The 25424-nt window shown below is 40.8% G+C and overlaps 1 protein-coding gene across 1 annotated transcript in view; it reads right to left on the bottom strand.

Annotated features, from left to right (window-relative positions):
- The window catches only part of eci2 (enoyl-CoA delta isomerase 2), a 184180-nt gene that overhangs the window by 41038 nt on the left and 117718 nt on the right, over nucleotides 1-25424 (bottom strand). Inside the window, exons 3-4 of the mRNA XM_072560449.1 lie at nucleotides 17114-17212; nucleotides 8125-8310 (exon numbers count right to left, since the gene is read on the bottom strand). Coding sequence (XP_072416550.1) covers nucleotides 8125-8310; nucleotides 17114-17212 — 285 coding nt within the window. The remainder of the gene's footprint in view (nucleotides 1-8124; nucleotides 8311-17113; nucleotides 17213-25424) is intronic.

Genomic DNA, 25424 nt, shown 5'->3' with positions numbered 1-25424 from the left:
CTTGCAGACGATTAAGTGTTCTGGAACATGAGTCATAAAAAGTTAGAATGCAGATACAACTTGTAATCAAGGCGGCTAATGGAATGCTTTTTTGCTTCACCTCAAATGAATCAATTTCACTGTTTTACCCTCCAATGCTGTCCAATCGCAGGTATATTCTAGCTCAGAAGGAAACCAGATGGCCCACTGTGTCTACACCAACCGCTGAGCACTTTAACCACTTGTAACCTCCTGCTTTTGCCATATAACTCTGCATATCATTTGCATTTACATAATCATACATTGTCCTCTTGAATGCCTCAATTGAATCTGTCTCAACCGCACTTCCGGACAGTGTATTCTATATCCTAACTACTCACTGTGTGAAAAACATTATTTCTCATCTTTAATTTCTTCTTTTGCAAAAAATTGTGCTCTCTGGTTTTTGATCCATTTAAAGAAAATTAGCTTCTACCTATCCACTCTATCCAGGTCTCTAATGATTTTCAAATCTTCAATCAAACCTCCTTTTAGCCTTCTCCTCTCCAAGGAAAACAGTCCCAAATCTCCAATCTTTCCTCATAACTGAAATGTCTCATTCGTAGAACCATTCTTGTAAACCTCTGCAATGCATTCACATTCTTCTGATAGCATGGTGCCCAGAACTGCACAATACTTTAGCTGAGGTCTAACCATTATCTTAAGTTCATTGAACCCACTCTGTTCTTGTACTCTATTCCCCTATTTATGAAGCTTAGAATTACTCTATGATTTATTATAGCTCTCTCCACCTTTCAAGACTTATACACACACTCAGGTTTCTTTGCTCCTGCACAAAGTTTGGTTGGCTCTTGGGATATAAACTTATCTACTCAAATAGAAGTATGTACTATTTATCCATATCCACCTTTTATCTTATAGCCCACAAAAAAGTTTAAAAACTTAGAGAAGCAGTCATTCCAAAACTCTCAATCTTACATAAAAGAAAATCTTCTCTTCACCACTCTCTCCTGGGTACAGATGTCAATATGAACAGGTGGAATAATTTGCCCATTCCACACTCAATGAAGATAAATATACGCCTGACCTTCAATATGCAATCACCACATACATTTCAACACAGTTATTTGGAAATCTTAATGTGTGCATTCCCAAATTCCTTTAGGGATTTCAGACATCCTGAGTACAGCTCAAATGGTTTAAACTTGCCAAAATTAATGGATAATTGAACCTTCCAAAGTTCCACAGGCCAACACAGCTTGTAGGTATCATCATCAGATCACGGCTTCTTTGAAACTCTAATGTCATTTGTGCTAAATAATTCCTTCCTGCCTCATTATAGACATACTCTTGGCAGTTCCCAACAGCTACCACATGAATGCAAAAGCGCAACACCCTTCTGTGGCATTATCTCCCAACCTAAATGGGAGGTTCAAGAGAGAGTTAAGACAGTAATTTCATATTATGCAGTTTATTATTTTAAGAAATAGGCCAGCCAATTCCAGAATCTTTAACGGACCCTTCAACTCCAATCTCTCCAGGGCTCAGACCTCTATTAGATTCCATGTATTTGTATTTTCAAATATGAAAGCAAACACAAAATATTGGTGTCATTTCCCCACAATATTTTCTTCTATCTCTGCCTCTAAGGGTTCAACTTTTATTTTACATACACTCCTCCTTCATATATATATCACTCCTCTTACATATATATTCTAAAAATGTTTTTACAATCTGTTTGATATTCTTGGTTAGTTTACACTCATTCTATTTTTCCATGTTGCTCACCGTTTCCTGGTTTCTAAAACAATCCTCATTCTCAGACTTCATGTTGTTCTTTGCAATATTAATGACCTCTTCATTAATTCCTAGATTATCTTTGACTTCACTAATATAGCATGGATCTTTTATTTTGCAAGGGTTCTGTTTTGAACAAAAAATGTTTGCTGTGAACGTTCTAAATAATGTCTTTATAGATTCCCCCCATGATTATTAACCATCATAACCTTTTAGTTAATTCAGCCAACCAACCTTCACCTCAGAAACAAAACCAAATATGTAGGTCAGTTCAAGATTCATGTTTGATACTGGATTGTTGCTTTTAAACTCAATATGGAATGCAATTAGATTATGATTATATTTCCCAGATAAACTTTCAAAATTTAACGATGTGATTACTCATTTGACCTATCTCATTGTGTAATACTCAATGTTAAATAGCTTTATCCTTAGTTGGCTCCACAGGAAACTATCACACAGAGGTTCTAAAAATTGATCTTCCAGATTTTCCTTGCCAATTTAATTTGTTTAGCCCATTTGAAAATTAAAGTCTCCCATAACATTACATTGTTTTTACTAAATATTTTAATTACTTACTGCTGAATTCTCTGTCCAATACTATCACTACTATTCAGGAATAGTGCGGTGGGGGGGAGGGGGGGAGGTGTGGTGGGGGGGTTCCTCAACTACCTTTATAAGTTATCAGTGTGGGAAGACATTAGGAATAAAAATGGTCAGAATTCTTTTTATTCCTAATCCTATCATATTTATTCTAGTTCCTGATCTTATGAACCAAGGTCCTTTCTCAATGCTGTCCCTATGCCATCTTTTACTGAGGGTTCCTACTCCTTTTCCAAATTCTGTCTCTTTAAAATATCATAAAACTGTAATATTCATTTCCTGAGTTTTATTACTGTATAATTATAAATAATGGGGCTATAATTTTAAATCACTTCTCTATATGCAACACTTGTTCATCTAAATTCAAATGCTTTGTATGTTCAGATAAAAGTCTTTATTTTTGTTACCACTATCCTTTGAAGAGACTTTATTCAGTGAAGTACTCTCTATCCCTTGCAGCTCCACACTGCTGCTTTTTTTGACCAAATATACACAGTGCTCTTTGCCTTGCGTTTTATCTTTAATCTGCTACATTACCTGACCCTACCCCCACAAATTCCCGTAGTTTTATTTACAGTGCTAGCCACAGCCTGAGTTACAAAATGTACGTGGACACTGTTCTTAGCTTTTTTGAACTATGTGATCAATTCTTCAAGCAATGAAGTAAATGAAAATTGGGCCAAAACTCTCCAATGTTTGGCACTCTATCCCACACACAGGAATTATTTGTGGCAGTATGCTAGGTCTAACCATCACCACACGAGAGTGGCTGCAAAACAGATAACACTACCCAGGACAAAGTAGTTTGCTTGATCAGCAGCCCAACCATTAGCTGAAACATTCACTCTTTCAAGACTGGCATACTGTAGCAGCAGTAGATACCATCTGCAAGATTCAGTATAGTAACTCATCAAGGCCACTTTGACAGAACCTTAAAAACCTGCAACTTCTACTAATCAGATGACCAAGGGTAGCAGATATATAGGAACATCACCATCTACAAGTTTCCTTCTAAGCCACTCACCATCTTGATTTGGAACAATATTGCTGTTCATTCATTGTCATTGTCAAAATCTTGGAACAGCAACTGTTCAGTGATTTAAGATAACAGCTCACAGTTACCTTCACAACACCAAGTAAGGATAAGGTTTTCAGCAGTAAATTAGCTGAGGTAAGGCTGGGATGAGGAGGTGGAGAGGATATGTGGTCGTACATGAAGTGAAGTCTGGTTCAGCCTCAAACAGTGGTAGAAAAGAGAAATGGAGTTGGTATCTCAAAAACAGAGTTCATGGCAGGGACTGAAGACGAGGGTTGTGGTCTTCCTAATACTTAAGTCGAGAAGTTTCTGATCACTGAATACTGACTGTCGAATAAGCAATGTTTTTAAAAAAATTCACTAATGGGACGCAGGCATCGCTGGTTGGGCCAGCATTTAATGCACATTCCTAGTTGCCCTTGAGAAGGTGGTCGTGAGCTATCTTTTTGCACCGCTGCAGTCCATGCGATGTATGGAAATACACAATATCCTCAGGGAAGGAATTCAGTATTTTGATCCAGCGACAGTGAAGGAGTAGTGATATGTTTCCAGTCAGGATGGTGAATGGACTGGAGAGGGACTTGCAGGTGGTTTGGAAATTGCTATGTAAGGATCTTTGGTGAATTTCTGCAGTTCATCATGTTATTATTACACACAGTTGATGGTGGAGGGAATGAATGCAGTGCAAATCATGTGAACCCCTTTGTTCTTGATGGTGTCAAGCTTCTTGAGTGTTGTTGGAGCTGTACTCATCCAGGCAGGTGGAGAGTATTCCAGCCCACTTGTGCCTCGTAAATGATATACAGGCTTTGGAGAGTCAAGAGGTGAGTTATTCACTGCAGCCTTCCAAGCTACTGACCTACTCTTGCAGCTATTGTATATATATATATTGAGTCCAGTTGGGTTTCTAGTCAACAGAAACTCCCAGTATGTTGATAGGGGGCGATTACTACTTGTAACACGATTGAATGTCAAGGGGCGGTGATTACATTGTCTCTTATTAAATTAATACAATCTCTACAGTGTGGAAGCACACTGACCCTCCAAAGAACATCCCACCCAGACCCAGTCCCAGTCCCAGTCCCAGTCCCAGTCCCAGTCCCCCCCCCCCCACCCCCCCCATCCCCCCCCACCCCCCCCACCCCTGTAACCTTGCATTTCCCATGGCTATTCTACCTAGGTTGTAGGTTGCAATGGGACGTTGACAGGATGCAGAGCTGGGCTCAAGAAGTGGCAGATAGAATTTAACCTGGAAAAAGTGTGAAGTGATTAATTTTGGAGGGTCGAATTTGAATGCAGATTACAGGGTTAAAGGTAGGATTCTTGATAGTGTGGAGGAACACAGGGATCTTGGGGTCCATATCCATAGGTCCCTCAAAGTTGCCACCTATGTTGATAGGGTTGTTAAGAAACATGGCGTGTAGTCTTTCATTAGCAGGGGATTGAGTTTAAGAGCCACGAGTTTATGCTGCAGCTGTATAAAGCCATGGTTAGATCATACTTAGAATACAGCATTCAGTTCTGATTGCCTCACAATAGGAAGGATGTGGAAGTTTTAGAGAGAGTGCAGAGGAGATTTACAGGATGCTGCCTGAACCAGAGGGTATGTCTTATAAAGAAAGGTTGAAGGAGCTAGGGCGTATCCCATTGGAGCAAAGAAGGATAAGAGGTGACTTGATAGAGGTATAGAAGATTATGAGAGGCGTAGATAGAATGGATAGTCACAGGGGGCATAATTTTGAGGTAATTGGAGGAAGGTATAGGGGAGATGTCGGAGGTTTTTTTAGAGTGATGGGTGTGTGGAATGCACAGCCAGCAATGGTGGTAGACTCAGACCCAATATGGACATTCAAATGACGCTTGGTTAGGCACATGGATAATAATAAAACAAAGGGTATGTAAGTTAGTTTGATCTTAGAGTAGGATAAAAGGTTGGCACAACATCGAGGCTTGAAGGACCTGTACTGTGCTGTACTGTTCTATGAAATGTTACAAAGTTACTCTGAAATTCTCCTTGAAGAATGGCAATATGGACATTATTGACATTGAAGGAGCTTGCTACCAATTACTGAATCTGGTGACAACCTGTCCATCAAGATAAATATTGGAGGAGAGATAATGGTATTATTACTGGACTGTTAATTCAGAGACACAGGTAACGTTCTGGAGACCCAGATTCAAGGCTGTCACAGCAAACATGTTGATATTACAGATCCTTAATTTTAGTGCATGAGCATTAATCATCAGTGTGGTACAGCAGAACGAGGAAAAATATGTAGAGTTTTACAGCTCAGTGAAAGGCCATGACTCAAAACATATAAATTGAGCTTTATTTTTCACATGGATTCTCTTCCACTAATTCCCTTCATCTAATCATATCAACAAATACTTCTCTTTTCCTCATGAACCATGTCAGAGTTCTCCTTAAATCGCTCAATGATTATTGTATTTTACTTTATTTGTTCAAGGAAAGTGGGCATCATTGAGTAGGTAAGTATCAATTAGCCATCCCAATTGACCATGAATTGAGTGCCTAACTGCCCTATTTCTGATAGCAAATAAAAGTCAACCACATTGCTACAGGTCTGGACATTAAGTCAGATAAGGTATAACTTTTCCGCAAAGGACAATACGGGGGATTTTTTTTTAAACAGCAATCAATGTCTGCCTTGTAGTCACCATTAACTGAGATAAGCTTTCATTTCTAGATTTTCTGCTTTAATCGCTTCTAAATTTCACCTGCTGCAGTGGTGGATTTTGAGCCCATAGTGCTCAGACTGTTAGACAGAGGTGCTGGAATAATAATCTAGTGATATTCCCACTATACTGCAATCTCTCTAATTGTGTCAACTATTCCATGTGGAAATGAGCTGCACATTCGGAACACTCTCTTCAGAAGTACACATGCTCTTGTACCATTCTGACCCATGTTGTAAATTCTTTCAATAGAAATCCTTTCTTTGATAGATCCCACACATCCACCAGATGGTACTCATTGGCCAGAGAACTCAGAATGCAACTTAATACAATAGCTAGTTAGGCCCCCACAGCATTTGTTTTCCAACTCACAAATTGTTCCGATTGTTAGCTCAGGAACTCAGTTGGGAAATTCCATGCAAATTGCTTGTTTGCCATTAACATTTCACCCACACCTGCCCTTAAAGGGAGTCATGTTTATCTTCAGTAACCTCTTACTTTTTACATACCTGTGGAAGCTTTCATGATGTGGAATTTTATGGCCCTAGCTAGTTTACTCCCACACTCTTTTCTCGTTATCACAACGTGATCTTGGCGCCGACAGATTTGGCTTTGACGTGCTCTGTCCTGCCGGTACAACAGAATATACAGGGATGGTGACTGGGACACTAAGGTATGATACTGTGAGCATGACTATATCAGGTTGTTGCTTGATTAGCCTGTCAGACAGCCCAATTTTGACATGAGACCCTAGATATTAGTAAGGAGGACTCCGCAGGGTTGACAAGAGTTTCTTTTGCCATTGTTGTTTCCAGTGCTAGGTTGATGGCAGGTGGTCTGTCTGATTTCATTTCTTTGTTGAGACCTTGTAGCAATTGATAGAAATGAGTGCCTTGCTAGGCCATTTCACAGGGAATTGAGAGACTGTGGGGTTACGGAGTTGGGAGTCTGTCGGGTTACTCCCTGGAGTCACATCTAGGCTAGACCAGGTGAGAATGGCTGAATTCACTGCGAAAGGCCCTAAGTGAACTAGATGGATTTTTCTGACAATCGATAGAAGTTTCAGTGGATTCCTAATTCCAGATTTTTGTCTTGAATTCAAATTCCACCATCTACCCTGGCAGGATTTGAAGAAGTTGAAGAGTGTGATGCTGGGAAAGCACAGCCAGTCAGGCAGCATCTGAGGAGCAGGAGAATTGATTTTCTGAGCATAAGCTCTTCATCAGGAGCTTATGCTCAAAATGTCGATGCTCCTGCTCCTTAGATGCTGTCTGGCCGGCTGTGCTCTTCCAGCATCACACCCTTTGACTCTGATTTCCAGCATCTGCAGTGCTCACTTTCTCGTAGGATTTGAACCAAGGACAATAGCTGAGATTCTGGATTAAAGTCTATCAATAATATCAGTAAGCTATTATCAACTGTGACAAATTAAAGGCAATGGAGAATTTGAAGGCAAGGTAATGTCCAGCAATGCAAATATAGAGTCTGACATTGCATTTCACGTGATATCGCCAAGGGGCAGAAAATGGATGGGAAATAGGTAAGACCGAGGATAGATCACTGGAGAATATCAGAGATAACTGTGCAGGACAGGAAGAATAAGTATTTAAAATGAGATTCTGGCTAAGACTGATCAGATAGGAATGGAATCTGACAAAGGCAGTCCCCACCAATTGGCCAACATAGGAGAGGCTTTGGGGGATGGTTTAATCAAAGGTGTTTGAAAGTGGAATTAGTTAGAGAAAGATGAGGAGGTATAGTTTCGAATAGTCACCGTCATATAATATGTAATTTCTGATTTTATTAAGATCAAGTTCTATGGTCGGATCAAAAATTTGATTGGAGTACAAACATGGAATTCTGCTAACAGTTAAATATATTGAAACTTTTAATATAAATTTCATTAATATTTACTGATTTTGTACAATACCAGATATTAATGAATATAACAACAGGTGAAAACAGTGATATAACAGTTAGTATATTGTTATTCACTAAATTATTAATCTTACCAATACAGAAATAGCATTTTTTTTAGCTGGTCTGTTTAGAAGAATAGTGGTGATGTTGTTTTCACTTGTGACACTTATTGTCTGGAATGACGACTTCACATCTGCAATGGTTGCTTCACTTTGGGTGGGGACTTCTGGAGAAACCAATGTTTCTATGAGGTCAACATATTTTTGTCTAGCTTCCTCCTACAAATTTCAAAAAGAAAAATTATTTAGCTTGTCTCCAGAATATTATTTTCTCAGAACAGAGAGGTCACTGAACACATTGTGTCTGCAACTGCTCTGCAAATCACTGTTATGAATTAGTGTTGTTCTCCTACATTTCCCCAATACCCTTGCACCTAGTTTTTATTCAAATAATCATCCAATGACCTCTTGAATACATTAATTTAAGCTGCCTCCACCATATTTGCAAGAAATGCATTCGAGACCCAAACCATTTGTGTATTTTTTCATCACGCATTTGCTGCTTTTGCAAGTTACTTTAAATCTGTAAAGTTCTTGATCCCGTTATGGGAACAGTTTCTCCCTATCTACTTTATCCAGCCCCCTAGTGATTTTGAGAACTTCTGACAGATCGGGCGACTGTCTGTGTGGAGTTTGCACATTCTCCCTGTGTGCGTGCGTTTCCTCCCACGTCCAAAAGATGTACAGGTCAGGTGAATCGGCCATGCTAAATTGCCCCATAGTGTTAGGTGCATTAGTCAGAGGGAAATGGGTCTGGGTGGGTTACTCTTTGGAGGGTCGGTGTGGACTGGTTGGGTCGAAGGGCCTGTTTCAACAAAGTAGATAATCTAATCTAATCTCCCCTTAGCCTTCTTCTCTCCAAGAAGAACAGTCCCAAAATCTCCAATTGATTCTCAAAATATAATGTTTCTCAACCCTGGAACCATTCTTGTAAATCTCTTCAACATTCTCCAATGTGTCCACCTTCTTCCTATCATGAGGCACTCCAAATTATATACAATATTCCAACTAAAGCCTAACAAGTGTCTTACACAAATTTTGAACCAGCTACTCTTGTACACTATGTCTCTATTACTAGATACTATATGTTTGATTAATTGCTCTAACTGTCTGCCACCTTCAAAGATCAGTGCACATAAAAACCCAGGCTCCTCTGCTCCTGCACCCCCTTTCAATTGTGCCCCTTAGGTTATACTGCCTGTCCATATTCTTCCTATTAAAATCTATCACCTTACATTTCTTTACATTGAACACCATTTGGCATTATCCATCCAAACATCAACTTGTCAATGTATTTTCTGAAGCTCTGCACCGACCTCCTCAAAGTTTACAATGCTTCCAGGTTTTGTATCATCTGCAAACTGTGAAATTGTCTCCTACACACCAAGATTGAAGTCATTAATATATAATCAGGAAAAACAAGGGTCCCAACATTTGTTCTAGAGCAATTGTTAATAATTCTACATCACTGATGAGATGTGTAATGAAGTATTAGTGTTGGAAAGAAATCACAAAACGAGAGTCACGTACAAGAAGGTAAGATCTCTGACAGATAGAAAGAAAGAGATATCAATAGATAAAAAATAAAGATGGTAAAATATTGATTGAAAAGAATATATATTGGCATATACAATGATCCAAATCAAGGGACTTTTCAAAATATAGTAGGAAACATCGGACCAAGCATTATGGTAATAGACGTAAATAATTCTTTGAAATTGTTGAGTATTGGAAATGTTTCAACCATAGATGAATGTAGGCAGTGGTATAGTGGTAAAGACACTGGATTAGCAATCCAAAACTGAGGTAAAAGTTTTGGAGAATGGGGTCAAATCCCACAGGGATAGATGGTGAAATTTGAATTCAATAAAAAAGTCTCAAATAGAGAGTTGACCCAAAAGTGACCATCTATAGTCAGAAAAATCCATCGAGTTCATGGATGGTCTGGAAGAAAACCAGATCACAAAGCAATGTGGTTGACACTTAACCGCCCTCTGGATGATTAAATGTTAAATAAAAGATGGTACTAAATGCTGGCCTAGCCAGCGACACCCACATAAAAAGTAAGAACCAAATATCTAAAATCCTTTGGAGAAAGAGAATTAGAAGTGGTAACTGAAATTTGGGATCAAATTATATATCAAAAAATACATTCTAAGTGACAAGAGGCATTTGTTGTATGTTTGTTGCTCAATAAACCTAAAACAATAGAATGAAAGTGCAGTCATTTAGAACCAAAAGCTTAATGAGTCATCTCATTATTTCTTTCTGTTATGATTTTCAACATAACTATTTAAAGCAGGATTCGGTGAAACACATTCTGGATTTAGAGATGAAGTTAGAGTTAATCAAGCAATGTTTAATACATATCTAGAAGTAAATTCAGAGAGTCACAATCTAGTGAAGCATGTGTTTAGTATGCTTCCTAGATATGAAAAGGAACTTGACCGTGTTTACTACCAAAAACTAATAGATGTGTTGCTGACTTGTAACATTGACAGTGGAGGTAAGACCTATACTGTCTTAAATGGGATGAAATAGCAAGCATTAGCCTGAAAGAGGGACAATCAAATACATTTCAGTTGAAGACAGGAGTACAATAAGTCACTGTCACCAAATTTATTCAATCTGTGCAAAGAACAAATGTTCATAGAATTAGATGGATTTCTAGGGATAAAAATTGGAGGCAAGAGCATTACAAACTTGCAGTACACTAATGACAAAGTATTACTTGCAGATTCAGAATGGCTGTACAAAATATTGTAAAATCTACAAACTTAGGATCTCGGTAATGAAGAACAAAATGACTAAAACCATGACAGTTGGCTGGACATAAAAGACATTAAAATAAACTAGCCTGAAGATTAGAATGGATGATATCACACTGGAACAAGTAGAAAAGTTTGATTATTTAGGACAAATTAGAATGGAAGGTGGTAGATGTGATGTCAAAGCAGAGAGTCAGGATAAATGGATCGTTTTTCTGTTTGGCAAACTATGAACAGTGGGGTGCCACAGGGTTCGGACTTTGGGCATCAACTACTTACAATCTATGTTAAGCACTTGGATGCAGGGATAGAATGTATTACAGCTAAAATTGCAGATGATACTAAAACAGGTGGAAAAATAAGTTACAATGAAAACATAAGAAATTTACAAGTGGATATGGATACATTAGGTGAATGGACCAAAATTTGGTAGATGAGGTTAGCATGGATAAGTGTTAGTTTATCCATTTTGGTCAGAAGAATAACAATGCAATTTATTATCTAAGTGGAGAGAAACTGAAAAATACTTTGGTGTAGTATTACTTCAGTGTATTATCTAACTGTCACGCATGAATCGTAAAAATCTGGTATGTAGATACAAAAGCTAATAAGAGTAGAAAAGTAGCATGGGAAAAACATACGGAGTCAGGCAGCATACAAGGAACAGGACAGGTAACATTTTGGGCATAGGTCCTTCATCAGGAATGTGGAGAGGGAAGGGGGCTGAGAGATATATAAGGGGATGTGGGTGGGGGAAAGGTAGCTGGGAAGGCGATAGGTAGATGCAGCTGGGGGGTAATTGTGATAGATCAGTAGTTGGCCACAGGGCGGTGGGGTTGTTTGGTGCCTGTGTTCCAGAGATGTTTTCTGAAATGCTCCATGAGTTGGCGTCCTGTCTCCCCGATGCAGAGGAGACCACATCGAAAGCAGTGGACACAGCAGATGAGGTGGTTGGATGTGCAGTAAAATCTCCCCCCTCACCTCTGTTCAAGGATCCAAAGGATCTTTTCACATCTGGCAGAGATTTTCATGCACATCCACCCAGTTCATCTACTGTGTCTGTTGCTCTTAATGTGGTGTCCTCTATATTGGGGAGACAGGACACCGACTTGCTGGGTGTTTCTAGGAACATCCCTAGGACACACGCATCAAACAACCTCAACGCCCTGTGATCGACCATTTCAACTCCTCCTCCCACTCCCCCAATGACATGCAAGTTGTGGGTCTCCTCCACTGCCAAATCAAAGCCACCTGTCAACTGGAGGAAGAATGCCTCATCTTCCGCCACACGGCGTCAACATCGACTTCACTAATTTCAGAATCTCTCCTCTCCCCACCTCATTCCAGATGCAACCCTCCAACTCAGCACTCTCTGACCTGTACCACCCGTCCAAATTCCTTCCCACCTGTCCATCACAATTACCCCCCCCCACCTGCATCTACCTATCGCCTTCCCAGGCACCTGACCCCTAATCCTACCCCCCCCACCCCCCCATATATCTCTCAGCCCCCTTTCCCCCTCCACATTCCTGATGAAGGGCTTATGCCCAAAACATCAAGGCTCCTGCTCATTGGATGCTGCCTGACCTCCTGTGCTTTTCCAGCATCACACTTTTCGACTCTGATTCTCCAGCAGTTGCAGTCCTCACTTTCTCTTTTAGCAGGTAATAGGGAAGGCAAGTGCAATTTTGGCATTTATTGCTAAAAGAATGGAATACAAAAGTAGGGAAGTGTTGTTATAACTGTACAAGGCATTGCTGAGCCCGCATCTGGAGTACTATGTTCACTATTGGTTCCCTTACTCAAGGCTTGAAGGACTGAATTGCCTACTCCTCCTCCTAGTTCTTAAGTTCTGAGATTATAAATGTAGGAATAACCAGAAGTAATTTTATCAACATTAAAACGACTAACAAGAAAACCCAACCTTGCAACAAGGGTAAAAAAGACGTACAAGATGCTACATTCAACCCATTTTCCTGAATGTTGGAATCAGGATTCATTACAATCCAGCAGGAAGCCATTCAGCCATGAGTTCATGCTGACTCTCTGGCGCATTCCAATCAGCCCCATTCCCCCACTCTGTTCCTGTATTTCTGCAAGATTATTTCCCTCCTATTTCAAGCATATTTCATTTCAAAGTAATTGATGGTCTTCATTTCTATCTCCCTTGTAGGCAGTGATTTCTATGTCATTACCGCTTGCTGTACATAAAGTACTTCTTCACTTCCCCCTCTGTACATCACATACATAATCTTCAATCTGTGTTCCTCTAGTTCCTTATTTAAGCCTGCTATCATGGTTAAAAGGCACGAAGAAAGATACAAAATTGTTCCTCTTTAAAAGTATATTCTCTTGCTTTTTTTCCAGTGGACATTTTGCTGGAACACTGCGGCTGTTGATCACATGATGCCAGCTGACAAAAATTTCTATAAAGTTCTGATAACTCGTTGCCAGAGGACAAAAGCTTCCATCATCCTCCTGCTTTATTGTCAAAACATTTCAGTCAATTAAACCAACACAAAGGAACCACAGATAAAATGTCGACACAGCCAGTTTTGAATAAGAGAGATCTAACTGAACACCTCGTCTCTGAGGTGGCACAAATGAACCCACAGTCATCTGCTACAAAATATAGTTTTGACCAGATACAATGATGCTTGACAACTTAAGTGGCTGAACCAGAAACCCCAGTCACGTGCTGGAAACTGCGAGTTTTTGACCTGCAGGAAGCTGGACATTAAGATCTGTGGGAGAAATGTGAGGTCTTTGAAATAAAATTGCTAAAAAATTGTCAGAGCATTTAACAAATGAAAGAGGCACTCGAAATTGCAAGAACAAAAATAACTATTCAAAAAGTGATATCCAGAAAATAAAGTGTAGCATTTCATCCATTTGATTAGAACTGATAAACTAAAAACAATCTCTTATAGAAGGAAACGTAGAGGTCAGCAGAAAGAGAGACTGACCTAGTCACAGTTGATTGAAGGATGCCACAGAGCGTTGCAGGTGAGCTACAGTGACTGTGCGAGAACAGTGCAAAACAGAAAAGGGTGACATTCTATGACAGCAGATCCTCTGGCAGGGGTTGCTGTAATCAGCAGTGTGTTCAGATTGTGTACAAATTTTTAAACAATTAAGACATGCATTTCAAAACTGCCAAAACAATATCTTTACATATAGATACTATACAGTGTAGCTGCCAAGTTAATTAAGTCAACCAGGGATATGAATCAATATTTCTGGGTTGGAATTCCTGTAGAAACCAATTATTTTTATATGAAAAATAAATTCTAACTTCTAGTTAATAGCTCAATGATGACACAAGTTCCATGCTATAAGACTTTTACTGTAACAAACAGACTAAAAGCACCATTTACTATTGTAGAAAACTTGTACTTTACTACAGAATAGAATTTATCATTTTTACTTCTAACATAACTAAAAAAGACAACTTCATGGATATACTTTACACTGGTTTAAAGTGATTCTTTGTTTCCTAGATTAAAAAAAAAATTGCACAATGTGGGCATCACAGACCAGGCCAGCATTTGTTGCTCCTCACTAACTGCCCAGAGTCAACCATATTGTTGTGGATTTGGAGTCACATGCAGGCCACATTGGGGAAGGACGGCAGTTACCTTCACTAAAAAAATTAATGAATCGGATGAGTTTTTTTGATTATCTAGGATGGTTTCATGGGTCAGCATTAGACCCTTATTTCGAGATTTCTCTTGAATTCAAATACCACAGCCAATCTATTATGGTGTGATTTGAACCCAGGCACCCAGAATATCTTCTGAGTTTCTGGATTAATAATCCAATGATAATACCACTAGGCCATCACCTCCCCTTACTTTCAATTCTTTTCTTTCAATATGTGCTAACTTTTAATCTTAGAACTGTCCTACACAGTGAGGGACTTTTTTTCTTGTGATTCTGTCTCCAGCACAAGCTAGTTCTTCAGCCTCATTTCAAATTCTCCAAAACTTCAAATATTTTTTAATCCTACCTATATAACAGTGCAGTGAACAATGCAGATTTTTGACCTCTAGCTGATCCTTCTCTCTTGGATCCTGGCAGAGTGTTTTGGAAGCCTTTCAAGGCCTATTTCAACTGCAACATGAACCATATGGTTCTTGGTTACAACCTGACATTCTCAACTCCTTCCTGGGTCTTAGAAATATTAGACTGATAATCTTTGAAATACAGATGCTGCTGCCATTCACTCCAGTTGTGATCTTTTCAGCAAAACAACTCAGGTCTCTCCTTAACCTTAAGCAGCCATATCACTAAGGCCTAGTGTCAGGCAGACTTCAGAATTCTTCATTTTACCCTAAATTAAAGGCAAAGTTCTGAAATATAACAATCTTTTAAATCTTATGTTTGTTTCAGTAATAAAAGAAAACGCCTATCGAGCTCCTCATTTTGTGCTGATTTTTCCAGTAGGCAAGGGCAGACATTGTTCAGAGATTCATTCACTGCTAACTCCATAACAAATTTTCCAATGTTGTTATTACCATATCTTTTCTCTGACTGAATAATCTAGCAATATTTGGCTAATTGCTATGAAACCCAGGACAGAGAAAGAGAGAGAGAGAGAAAGAGAAAAAAAGATAAAGATGTAGGTGCAGTTTGCAGACTCCAAAACTTTCAAGGCAGAAGAAAAGTAGGCCTGAGTGATTCAGATGTTAGGAAGAGAAAATCTCCAGAAACAGAAGTCTTTAAAGGTGTCAGAGAGGAAGACATTTGACAAAACTGCTGAATCAACATGTATAAGGAAAACATGCTAAGGAGTAAGTGAAATAAAACAATGTGCATCAATTTCACGGAGATTTGACTATCTGTAAGATGTTAACGATAGTGGAATTGTTAAATCCTTATTTCTGATACTTGCAATAACAGCAATTCAGATAGTTCTTATATAGTGTTTAATAGTTAGTATTATTACCCCTGTGTGTAATAAACTTAAACGTTCTTTTGTTAAAAAGTATACTAGCAGCCTCTTGTGAATATGTTTGTTGATTGACAACCACAATCAACAAATTATAAACATACAACCTATGGTCTAGCAACCAGCTCTCACTCTGGGATCTGACTTGTCTTGGATTATCATCAGCTAGGAAAATTACTCATCAGGTGTTCTGACCTGATGACCAATGCTAATATCTTAATGGCTTTGAGATATTGTAAAAATACTGGGAATCAGCATGTTGTCCAGATTAGTCATTCTAAATGAATTGCAGAACATACTTTTTTTAAAACAATTCTTAATGCAATTTAAACCAGTGGGTTGAGGAAATAAATACCAGTTTGATTAGGTTACCACGCAATTTTCTCATTTTTAAAACATAGCCTAAAATAAATTACAATTCATGAAACACTTTTCACCTTCTTACAAGAGCAGGATATACAATACCTACCCTTTTATCTCCTCCCTTTCCATTATCCAGAAACTCAAAACATTCCTTCCAGGTGAAATAGCAACACTGTTGTATTTTTAATTTTGCATATTGTAGTCACTATTCACGAAGTAGTCTCCCCTTACACTGGGGACGCAAACCACAGATTGCTTCGGAGAATACCTCAAGCCAGGCAGCATCAGGAGGTGGAAAAGTCAACGTTTCAGGTATAACCCTTCTTCAGGACTGGGGGGGGGTGTAAGGGGAGCTACAGATAAAGGCGGCGGGGGGAGGGACGGGTGTTGAGGTAGGAATATGTGATCACAGATGGAGGATACCACCTGGTCGGTCGATAGGCGGAATGAACACAGGTAGAGGGTATGATCTGGTCAATTTGAAACAAATAACCACAAACTTCTTGTCACTTATGATTTTATCTCACTTTCCCGATTTCATGCTGGTCTCTCTGTCCTCAGCCTGTTCCAATGAAGCTCAAAGTATAGGTATTTTTAATCAGTCTGTTCATGGATGTTATGACACATCTCTAGAGCAAGTGGGACTTGAACCTGCACAAGGAACAGCACCTCATCTTTCATTTAGGTATTTCATAGTTTTCTGAATTCAATATTTTGGTCAACAACTTCGGATCACAAAATCTGCTTCTTTTTTGACCAACAGCTGTTGGCAATCTCATCTTATGACTTCTCTAGACAAATATTTTGTTTGACTTGTCTCATTAAAATTTATTACCATTTTCCCTTTGTTTCTAATTAAATCTTTCTTGCTTTACATGCTATCCCAGATCTACCCTTTTGTTCTTTCTTCCTTACATAACAGAAATAAAGCATTAGTTACCTTGGGTATTTTGCCAAGGGAATTCCAAGCATCCCATTTTGCTTTGTTGACAAAGTCCAACATACTGGGTTTTGGTGAATTGCAAGGACCTTCGGTAGCCTGTTAGATTAAAACAAACAAAATATTTATCTTTAGATATTTCAACAATGAGTTGAAAAGCATTGCATAACTTTAAAGATTCTTCATTCAGTCATCAAGGGCATAAATTGACAAAGAAAACAGTGATGAGATGAGGAGTTAAAATCTAGAATGCAAAGTCTGATAACATTGGAGGTGGTAGATTTCAATAGTGAAAACAAAATATTGGAGGTCACAGTGGGTCAGGTAGCATCCAAGGAGAGAAGGAAGCTAACGATTCAAGTCTAGATGACTCTTCATCAGAGCTGACATGAAGTATAGAGGGGCAGCATTTATGCTGGGGGGAGGGGGGTGAAGTGCTGGGGAGAAAGGATGTTGATACATCAGATTAAGTGATTGGAATGTGAGAATGGCAGAACAATGGTGCATCTAATTGTCAGACTGGAAAGAATATAGGCAGGAGGCTGGGAGAACACAGTAACCCAGGCAGCATCAGGAGGTGGAAAAGTCGACGTTTCAGTGTAACCTTTCTTCAGGGCTGGGGATGGATGTAGGGGAGCTGCAGATAAAGGGGGTGTTGGGGGCAGGGTGGTGAAGTGGGAATAGGTGAAGACAGGTAGAGGGTATGACCTGGTTGGTCAATGGGAGGAATGAATTCTGTTGGTGGAAGGGAGGAGTGGAAGGTAGGGGGAGGGGCTGAGAAGGCAGCTGGGGGGATGGCGTGGGAGGTTATTTGAAATTTAAGAGTCCTCTGGGCTGTAGGCTGCCCAGGCGGCATGGTGGCTCAGTGGTTAGCACTGCTGCCACCCAGGGACCCAGGTTCTATTCCCGCCTTGGGTGACTGTCTGTGTGTTTTGCACATTGTCTGTGTGGGTTTCCTCCGGCTGCTCCAGTTTCCTCCCACAATCCAAAGATGTGCGGGTCAGGTGAACTGGCCATGCTAAATTGCCCATAGTGTTAGATGCATTAGGCAGGGGTAAACCTAAGATAGGGGAATAGGTCTGGGTGGGTTGCTATTCAGAGGATCATGTGGACTTGTTGGGCCCAAGGGCCTGTTTCCATACAGTCGAGAATCTAATAAGGTATTGTTCCTCCAATTTCCAGTTCGCTGTGGCGATGGAGGAGGCCAAGTCGGAAAGGAAGTGGGAAGGGGAATTAAAATGGGCGGTGACTGGGAGGTTGTCATCCCCTGCGGGCCCAGCCGAGATGCTCGGTGAACCGTTCCCTAAGTTTACGTTTGGTCTCCCCAATGTAGAGAAGACCACATCGGGAACACTTGATGCAGTAAACTAGGTAGGAAGAACCTCTGTATCAGTTGGAAGGACTGTTTGGGGTCTGGATCGAGGTTAGGGGATGGTGTACTGGCAGGTTTTGCTCTTTTCCAGTGCAGGGGAAGGTACCTGGGGGTTCAGGGGGTGTTGCTGGGGACAATGGTGGAAACCAAGGACTGTAGAAGGGAATGGTCTTTGCAGAAGGCAGAGAAGGGTGGGGAGGGGAAGATGTTCTTAGTGGTGGAGTCTAGTTGGAGTTGGCAGAAGTGTTTAAGGATGATGCATTGGTTGCAGAGACTGGAGAGGTGGTAGGTGAACAGATCAGGTAGCATCCGAGGAGCAGGAGAGTCGACATTTCAGGTATAAACCCTTCATCACAAATGTTGGGGTATGGGAGAGAAAGGGGCTGAGAGATAAATAGGAGGGTAGGAGTGGGTCTGGGAGTAAGGTGGCTGGGAAGGCAATATGTAGCAGTAGGTGGGGGGGGTCATTCTGATAGGTCGGTGGGTAAGGTGGAACAGATAGGTGGAAAGGAAGATGGACAGGTAGGACAGGTCAAGAAAATGTTGCCGAGTTGGATCTGGGATGAGGTGTGTGTGTGTGTGTGTGTGAGAGAGAGGCAGGAGGAGAGTTTTTGAAGCACGTAAAGTCGATGTTGATGCTGTGTGGTTGAAGGGTCCCAAGGCAGAACATGAAGCGGTCTTCCTCTAGTTGTCATTTGGCTTGGATTTGGCAGTGGAGCAGGCCCAGGACTTGCATATCCTTGGTGGAGTGGGAGGGGGTCTTGAAGTGGTTAGCCACATGGTAGTGGGGTTGTTTGGTGCGTGTGTCCCAGAGATGTTCCATGAGCTTGAAAAGGCACCGAAACAGTTGTCGATGTGACAAAAAGAGAGTTGTGGAAGGGGACCATTTTACCACAGCATTCTGCTCACATGCCCACTTGTCTGTCCTTGGCTTAGTGCAATGTTTCAGCGAATCACAGCGCAAACTGGAGAAACAATATCTCATCTTCAGACTAGGCACTTTATAACCTTCTGGGTATTCAGCTGACACCTTCAAATTGTGAACCCACTCCATTCCTTCCCTTTCTTTCAGCTTAACTTGTTACATTCGCTGTCACCATACCCTCGCTCTCCTCTCCCGACCCCAGTGGGACTGTCTGCTCTTTCCAGTCTGGCGGTTAAACACACCATTGTTCTGCCATTCTCACATTCTGATCACTTTATCTGAACTATCAACATTCTTTCTCTCTCAGCACTCCACCGCCCCACATCCCCTGCTCCCCCCCTCCCTCCCCACACTTCTGCATAAATGTTGACCTCTCCATACTTCACATCAGCTGTGAAGAAGTCATCTAGACTCAATATGCTAGCTTGCTTTCTTACCATAGATGCTGCCTGACCCGCTGTGACCTCCAGCGTTTTTTGTTTTTGGGATAGATTCCAGTATCTGCAGTAATTTGCTCCTAGATTTCGATAGTCATATAGGACATAAAACATTACAGGCCCTTCAGTCCTGGATGTTGCGCCAATCTGAAACCAATCTGAAGCCGATTTAACCTACACTATTCCATTATGATCCATATGTTTATCTAATGGCCATTTAAATGCCCTTCAAGTTGGTGAGTCTACTACTGTTGCAGGCAGAGAGTTCCGCTCCCTGAGTAAAGAAACTACCTCTGACATCTGTCCTATATCTATCACCCCTTAATTTAAAGCTAAGTCCCCTCATGCTAGCCATCACCATCCGAGGAAAAAGGCTGTCACTATCCACCCTATCTAATCCTCAGATCATCTTGCATGTCTCTATTAAGTCACCTCTCAACCTTCTTCAAGTCCATCAGCCTTTTCTCATAAGACCTTCCCTCCATACCAGGCAACATCCTGGTAAATCTCCTTTGAACCCTTTCTAGTTCTTCCACATCCTTCCTATCATGCAGCGACCAGAACTGTACACAATACTCCAAGTAAGGATGCACCAGAGTTTTGTACAGCTGCAACATAACCTCATGGCTCTGAAACTCAATCCTTTACCAATAAAAGCTAACACACTGTATGCTTTCTTAACGACCCTATCAACTTGGGTGGCAACTTTCAGGGATCTATGCACGTGGATACTGAGATCTCTCTGTTCATTCACATTACCAAGAATCTTATTAGCCCAGCATTCTGTATTCCTGTTACTCCTTCCAAAGTGAATCACCTCACACTTTTCTGCATTAAGCTCCATTTGCCACCATTCAGCCCAGCTCTGCAGCTTATCTATGTCCCTTTGTAACCTGCAACATCCTTCTTCACTGTTCACAACTCCACCGACCTTAGTGTCTTCCACAAATTTACTAATCCATCCCTCTACACCCTCATCCAAGTCATTTATAAAAATGACAAACAGCAGTGGCCCCAAAACAGATCCTTGCAATACATCACTAGTATCTGAACTCCAGGATGAACACTTCCCATTAACCACCACCCTTTGTCTTCTTTCAGCTTGCCAATTTCTGATTCAAACCACTAAATCAACCTCAATCCCATGCCTCTGTATTTTCTACAATTGCTTACTGTGGGGAACTTTATCAAACACTTTACTGAAATCCATTTATATCTCATCAACCACTTTACCCTCATCTACCTGTTTGGTCACCTCCTCAAAGAACTCAATAAGGTTTGTGAGGCACGACCTACCCTTCACAAAACCGTGTTGATCATCCCTGATCAAATTATTCCTTTCTAGATGATTATGAATCCTATCTCTTATAATCCTTTCCAACACTTTACCCAGAACTGAAGTAAGGCTCACTAGTCTATAATTGCCCCTACTTCCCTTCTTGAATAAGGGGACAACATTTGCTATCCTTCAATCTTCGGGGCACTATTCCTGTAGACAATGATGACATAGAGATCAAAGTCAAAGGCTCTGCAATCTCCTCCCTAGCTTCCCAGAGAATCCTAGGATAGAAGCCAACTGGCCTAGGAGACCTATCTATTTTCACACTTTACAGAATTGCTAACACCTCTTCCTTATGAGCCTCAATCCCGTCTAGTCTAATAGCCTGTATCTCAGTAATCTCCTCAACAACATTGTCATTTTCCAGTGTGAATACTGACAAAAAATATTCATTTAGCGCTTCTCCTAGCTCCTCGGACCCCATGCACAACTTCACACGACTATCCTTGACTGGCCCTAATATTACTCTAGTTAAATTGTTTATTCCTAACATATCTATAGAAAGCTTTAGGGTTTTCCTATCTGCCAAAGACTTCTCATGTCCCCTCCTGGCTCCTCAGCTCTCTCTTTAGGTCCTTCCTGGCTAACTTGTAACTCTAAAGCGCCCTGAGCCTTCACGTCTCATCTTTGCATAAGCCTTCTTCTTCCTCTTGACAAGAGTGTTAACTTTTTTAGTAAACCCCGGCTCCCTCGCTCGACCACTTCCTTCCTCCCTACCTGCTGACAGGTTCATACTTACCAAGGACATGCAATAGCTTAACAAGCTCAACATGTCAATTGTGCTCATCCTCTGCAGTTTCCTTCCCCATCCCACGTAGCCTAAATCTTGCCTAATCACCTCACAATTGCCCTTCCCCCAGCTATAACTCTTACCCTGCATTATATACCTGTCCCTTTCCATCGCTAAAGTAAGCCTAATTGAATTGTGATCACTATCACCAAAGTGCTCACCTACCTCCAAATCTAACACCTGACCGAGTTCATGACCCAGTACCAAATCCAATGTGGCCTCGTCTCTTGTTGGTCTGTCTACATACTGTGTCAGGAAACCTTCCTGCACACATTGGACAAAAACTGACCCATCTAAAGTACTTGAACTATAGCATTTCCAATCAATATTTGGAAAGATAAAGTCCCCCATAATAACTACACTGTTACTTGCACTTCCATCCAGAATCATCCTTGCAATCCTTTCCTCTCCATCTCTGGAACTTTTCAGAGGCTTGTAGAAAATTCCCAACAGGATGAGCTCTCCTTTCCTGTTTCTAACCTCAGCCCATTTCACCTCAGTAGACGAGTCCTCATCAAAAGTCCTTTCCGCCACTGTAGTATTGTCTTTGACTAACAATGCCGCACCCCCCCCACCCCCCCCCACCCCCCCCCCACTTTTCCACCTTTCCTGGTCTTACTGAAACATCTAAATTCCGGAACCTGCAACAACCATTCCTGTCCCTGCTCTATCCATGTCTCTAAAATGGACACAACAGTGAAGTCTCAGGTATCAACCCTTGCTACAAGTTCACTCACTTTACTCTGGATGATCCTGGCGTTGAATTAGACACACTTCAAACTAGGTTGCTGCCTGCCTGTACACTCTTGCAACCTTGAAATCCAATTTATGATCTCACTACTCTCAACCTCCTGCACATTGGAGCTACAATTTTGGTTCCTATACTCCTACTGAATTAGCTTAAACACTCCCGAAGAGCATTAGCAAATTTCCTCCCCAGAATATTAGTACCCCCTCTGGTTCAGGTGTAGACCATCCTGTTTGTAGAGGTCCCACCTATAATGAGCCCCAATTATCCAGGCAACTGAATCCCTCCCTCCTGCACCATCCCTGTAGCCATGTGTTCAAATCTTCTCTCTCTCTCTGTTCCTCGCCTTGCTAGCACATGCCACAGGTAACAAACCAGAGATAACAACTCTATTTGTTCTAGCTCTAAGCTTCCACCCTAGCTCACTGAATTCCTGCCTTGAATCCCCATCCTTTTGTCCTACCTATGTTGATGGTGCCTACGTGGACCACAACTTGGGACTGCTCTCCCTCCCTCTTAAGGATCCCAAAAATACGATCAGAGACATCATGGACCCTGACACCTAGGAGGCAACACACTAACTGTGAGTCTCTCTTGTTCCCACAGAATCTCCTATCTCACCCTTAACTATGGAGTCCCCAATGACTCGTGCTCTGCTCCTCTCCCCCCTTCCCTTCTGACCAACAGGGACAGACTCTGTGCTAGAGACCTGTACCCCATGGTTGACCCCTTTCAACTCGAAAAGGTTACTGGCTGGAAGAAAGGAGCAGGATAGTGGATCAAATTGGACATCTCTTTGAAAGAGCTAATACATGCAAGATGAGCCAATTAGCTGCCTTCTGTGCTATATGATTTTTAAAACTGAAAATATATTCTATATATTACTGATGTAAACTTGAAGCGTTTTTGATGAGGAATGTATTCAGCAAAAAGAGAAAATAATCATATGAAAATTTATATACGTCAGTTCATCTTGACTATGACGTCCCCAAGAGGGAAAAACAACCAACCTCACTTGCCCTCCAGTAAGGATCTGAGAGGTGTACAGAAGATGCCTTTAATTTGAAAATTGAAGATAGCCCTTTAATTGTAAAGTTATCTTCAGCCTTTTAGCCATCCTTTTTCATAGACAATTGACAACTGCTTTGTCATGTAGTTACTGTTACAATGTGGGAAATGCATAGCAAGAACACTTCACAAACTTCAATGAAAGAAATAGCATCAGCCATTTTTTAAATGCAGGACAGTATTTTGATATCGATAAGGAGGCTTGGAAATTCCTATTACCAGCTTAGAGTACTGATTTCCCACCAGTGGTTTAACAGAAATTATTTTCCTGGATGCTGGATCAGGTGCAAAACAGTTACCTGTCTGCAAGCAATGGGTAGCTTGTTAACACAACTGCAAGGACAGTTAAGATCTTTGATTGGAAGTTTTCAAGCTAATGGTCTCTTTTAAATGCTTAGGCATTTATTGTTATTTCTAGCAAATCTCTCTAATGTTTTGCTTTCTATAAAATATTGATTTTCTAAAATATATGAAAAAAAATAAAATGAGAAAATCACCACTATCTTGCTATCTACATTGATTAAAATTGGAAATTAATTACATATTTTCACTCAATCCTTCGTGGGTTTTTGGTGTCTTCCACCACTAAATTCCATTGCTGTCCATTGCCTTACATATTAGAATCAGAATGTCTACAGTGTGGAAACAGGCCCTTTGGCCCAACAAGTCCAGTACAGTTTCTCCGAAGAGTAACCCACCCAGACCCATTATTTGCCCCTGACCAATGCACCTAAACTACACATCCCTGAACACTATGGACAATTTAACATGGCCAACTCACCTAACCTGTACATCTTTCAATTGTGGGAGGAAACCAGAGGACCCGGACGAAACCCATGCAGACACGGGGAGAACATGCAAACTCCGCACAGACAGTCGCCCGATGCTGGAATCAAACCCGGGGCAGCAGTGCTAACCACTGAGGCACCATGCTGCCCTAAGTTTAAGACTTGCATTTTTTCTTGTGGCTATCAAATCACCTTATCAAGTAGCTGAAACAACCATACGTATAAAAAATAATTACTTTTGTTCATTCTTCAATGTGGTTGTCATTGACAAGGTAACATTTACTGAGAATCTGAAATTGCCTTGAAAACAGTGAGTCAAGAACTACTTCAATAGGTAGCAGTAGTTAGATAGCTGGATAATTTGCAGGGAAGTTTTTTAAAAAACAAAGATCCCCATATAAGGGTGTTGCTGGTTTGGCCAACATTTATTGCCCATCTCTAATAGATCTGGAGAAGCACAGAAACAGAAAATCACAGCAAGATTAGGTCTTTTGGCCCATCAAACCCTTATACTCCACCTGAACAGAGGTGATTCTCTGTCTCAACACTATGTTTCTGCTCTCTCTCTCGGTATATGCCTTAATATCTTTATTCCGTAGCAATCTATTTGTTTCTTAGAGTTGACCTGCAAAGCCTTCTGTGGTAGAGAATTCCACAGGTTCATCAACTTCATTTCTCCTAATCTCAGTCTGAAACGGCCTACTGCATCTCCCAAGACTGTGACACCTTCTTCTGGACCTCAGCCATGGAAAATATCATACCTGCATGCAGTCTGCCCGGCCCTGTCAGAATTTTATGCATTTCAGTAAGATCCTCACTCATTCTTTTCAATTCTAACGAATAC

Source organism: Chiloscyllium punctatum, chromosome 41 (assembly GCF_047496795.1).
Source record: "Chiloscyllium punctatum isolate Juve2018m chromosome 41, sChiPun1.3, whole genome shotgun sequence".
Classification (NCBI taxonomy): domain Eukaryota; kingdom Metazoa; phylum Chordata; class Chondrichthyes; order Orectolobiformes; family Hemiscylliidae; genus Chiloscyllium; species Chiloscyllium punctatum.
This window is presented reverse-complemented; position numbering and strand designations above follow the sequence as displayed.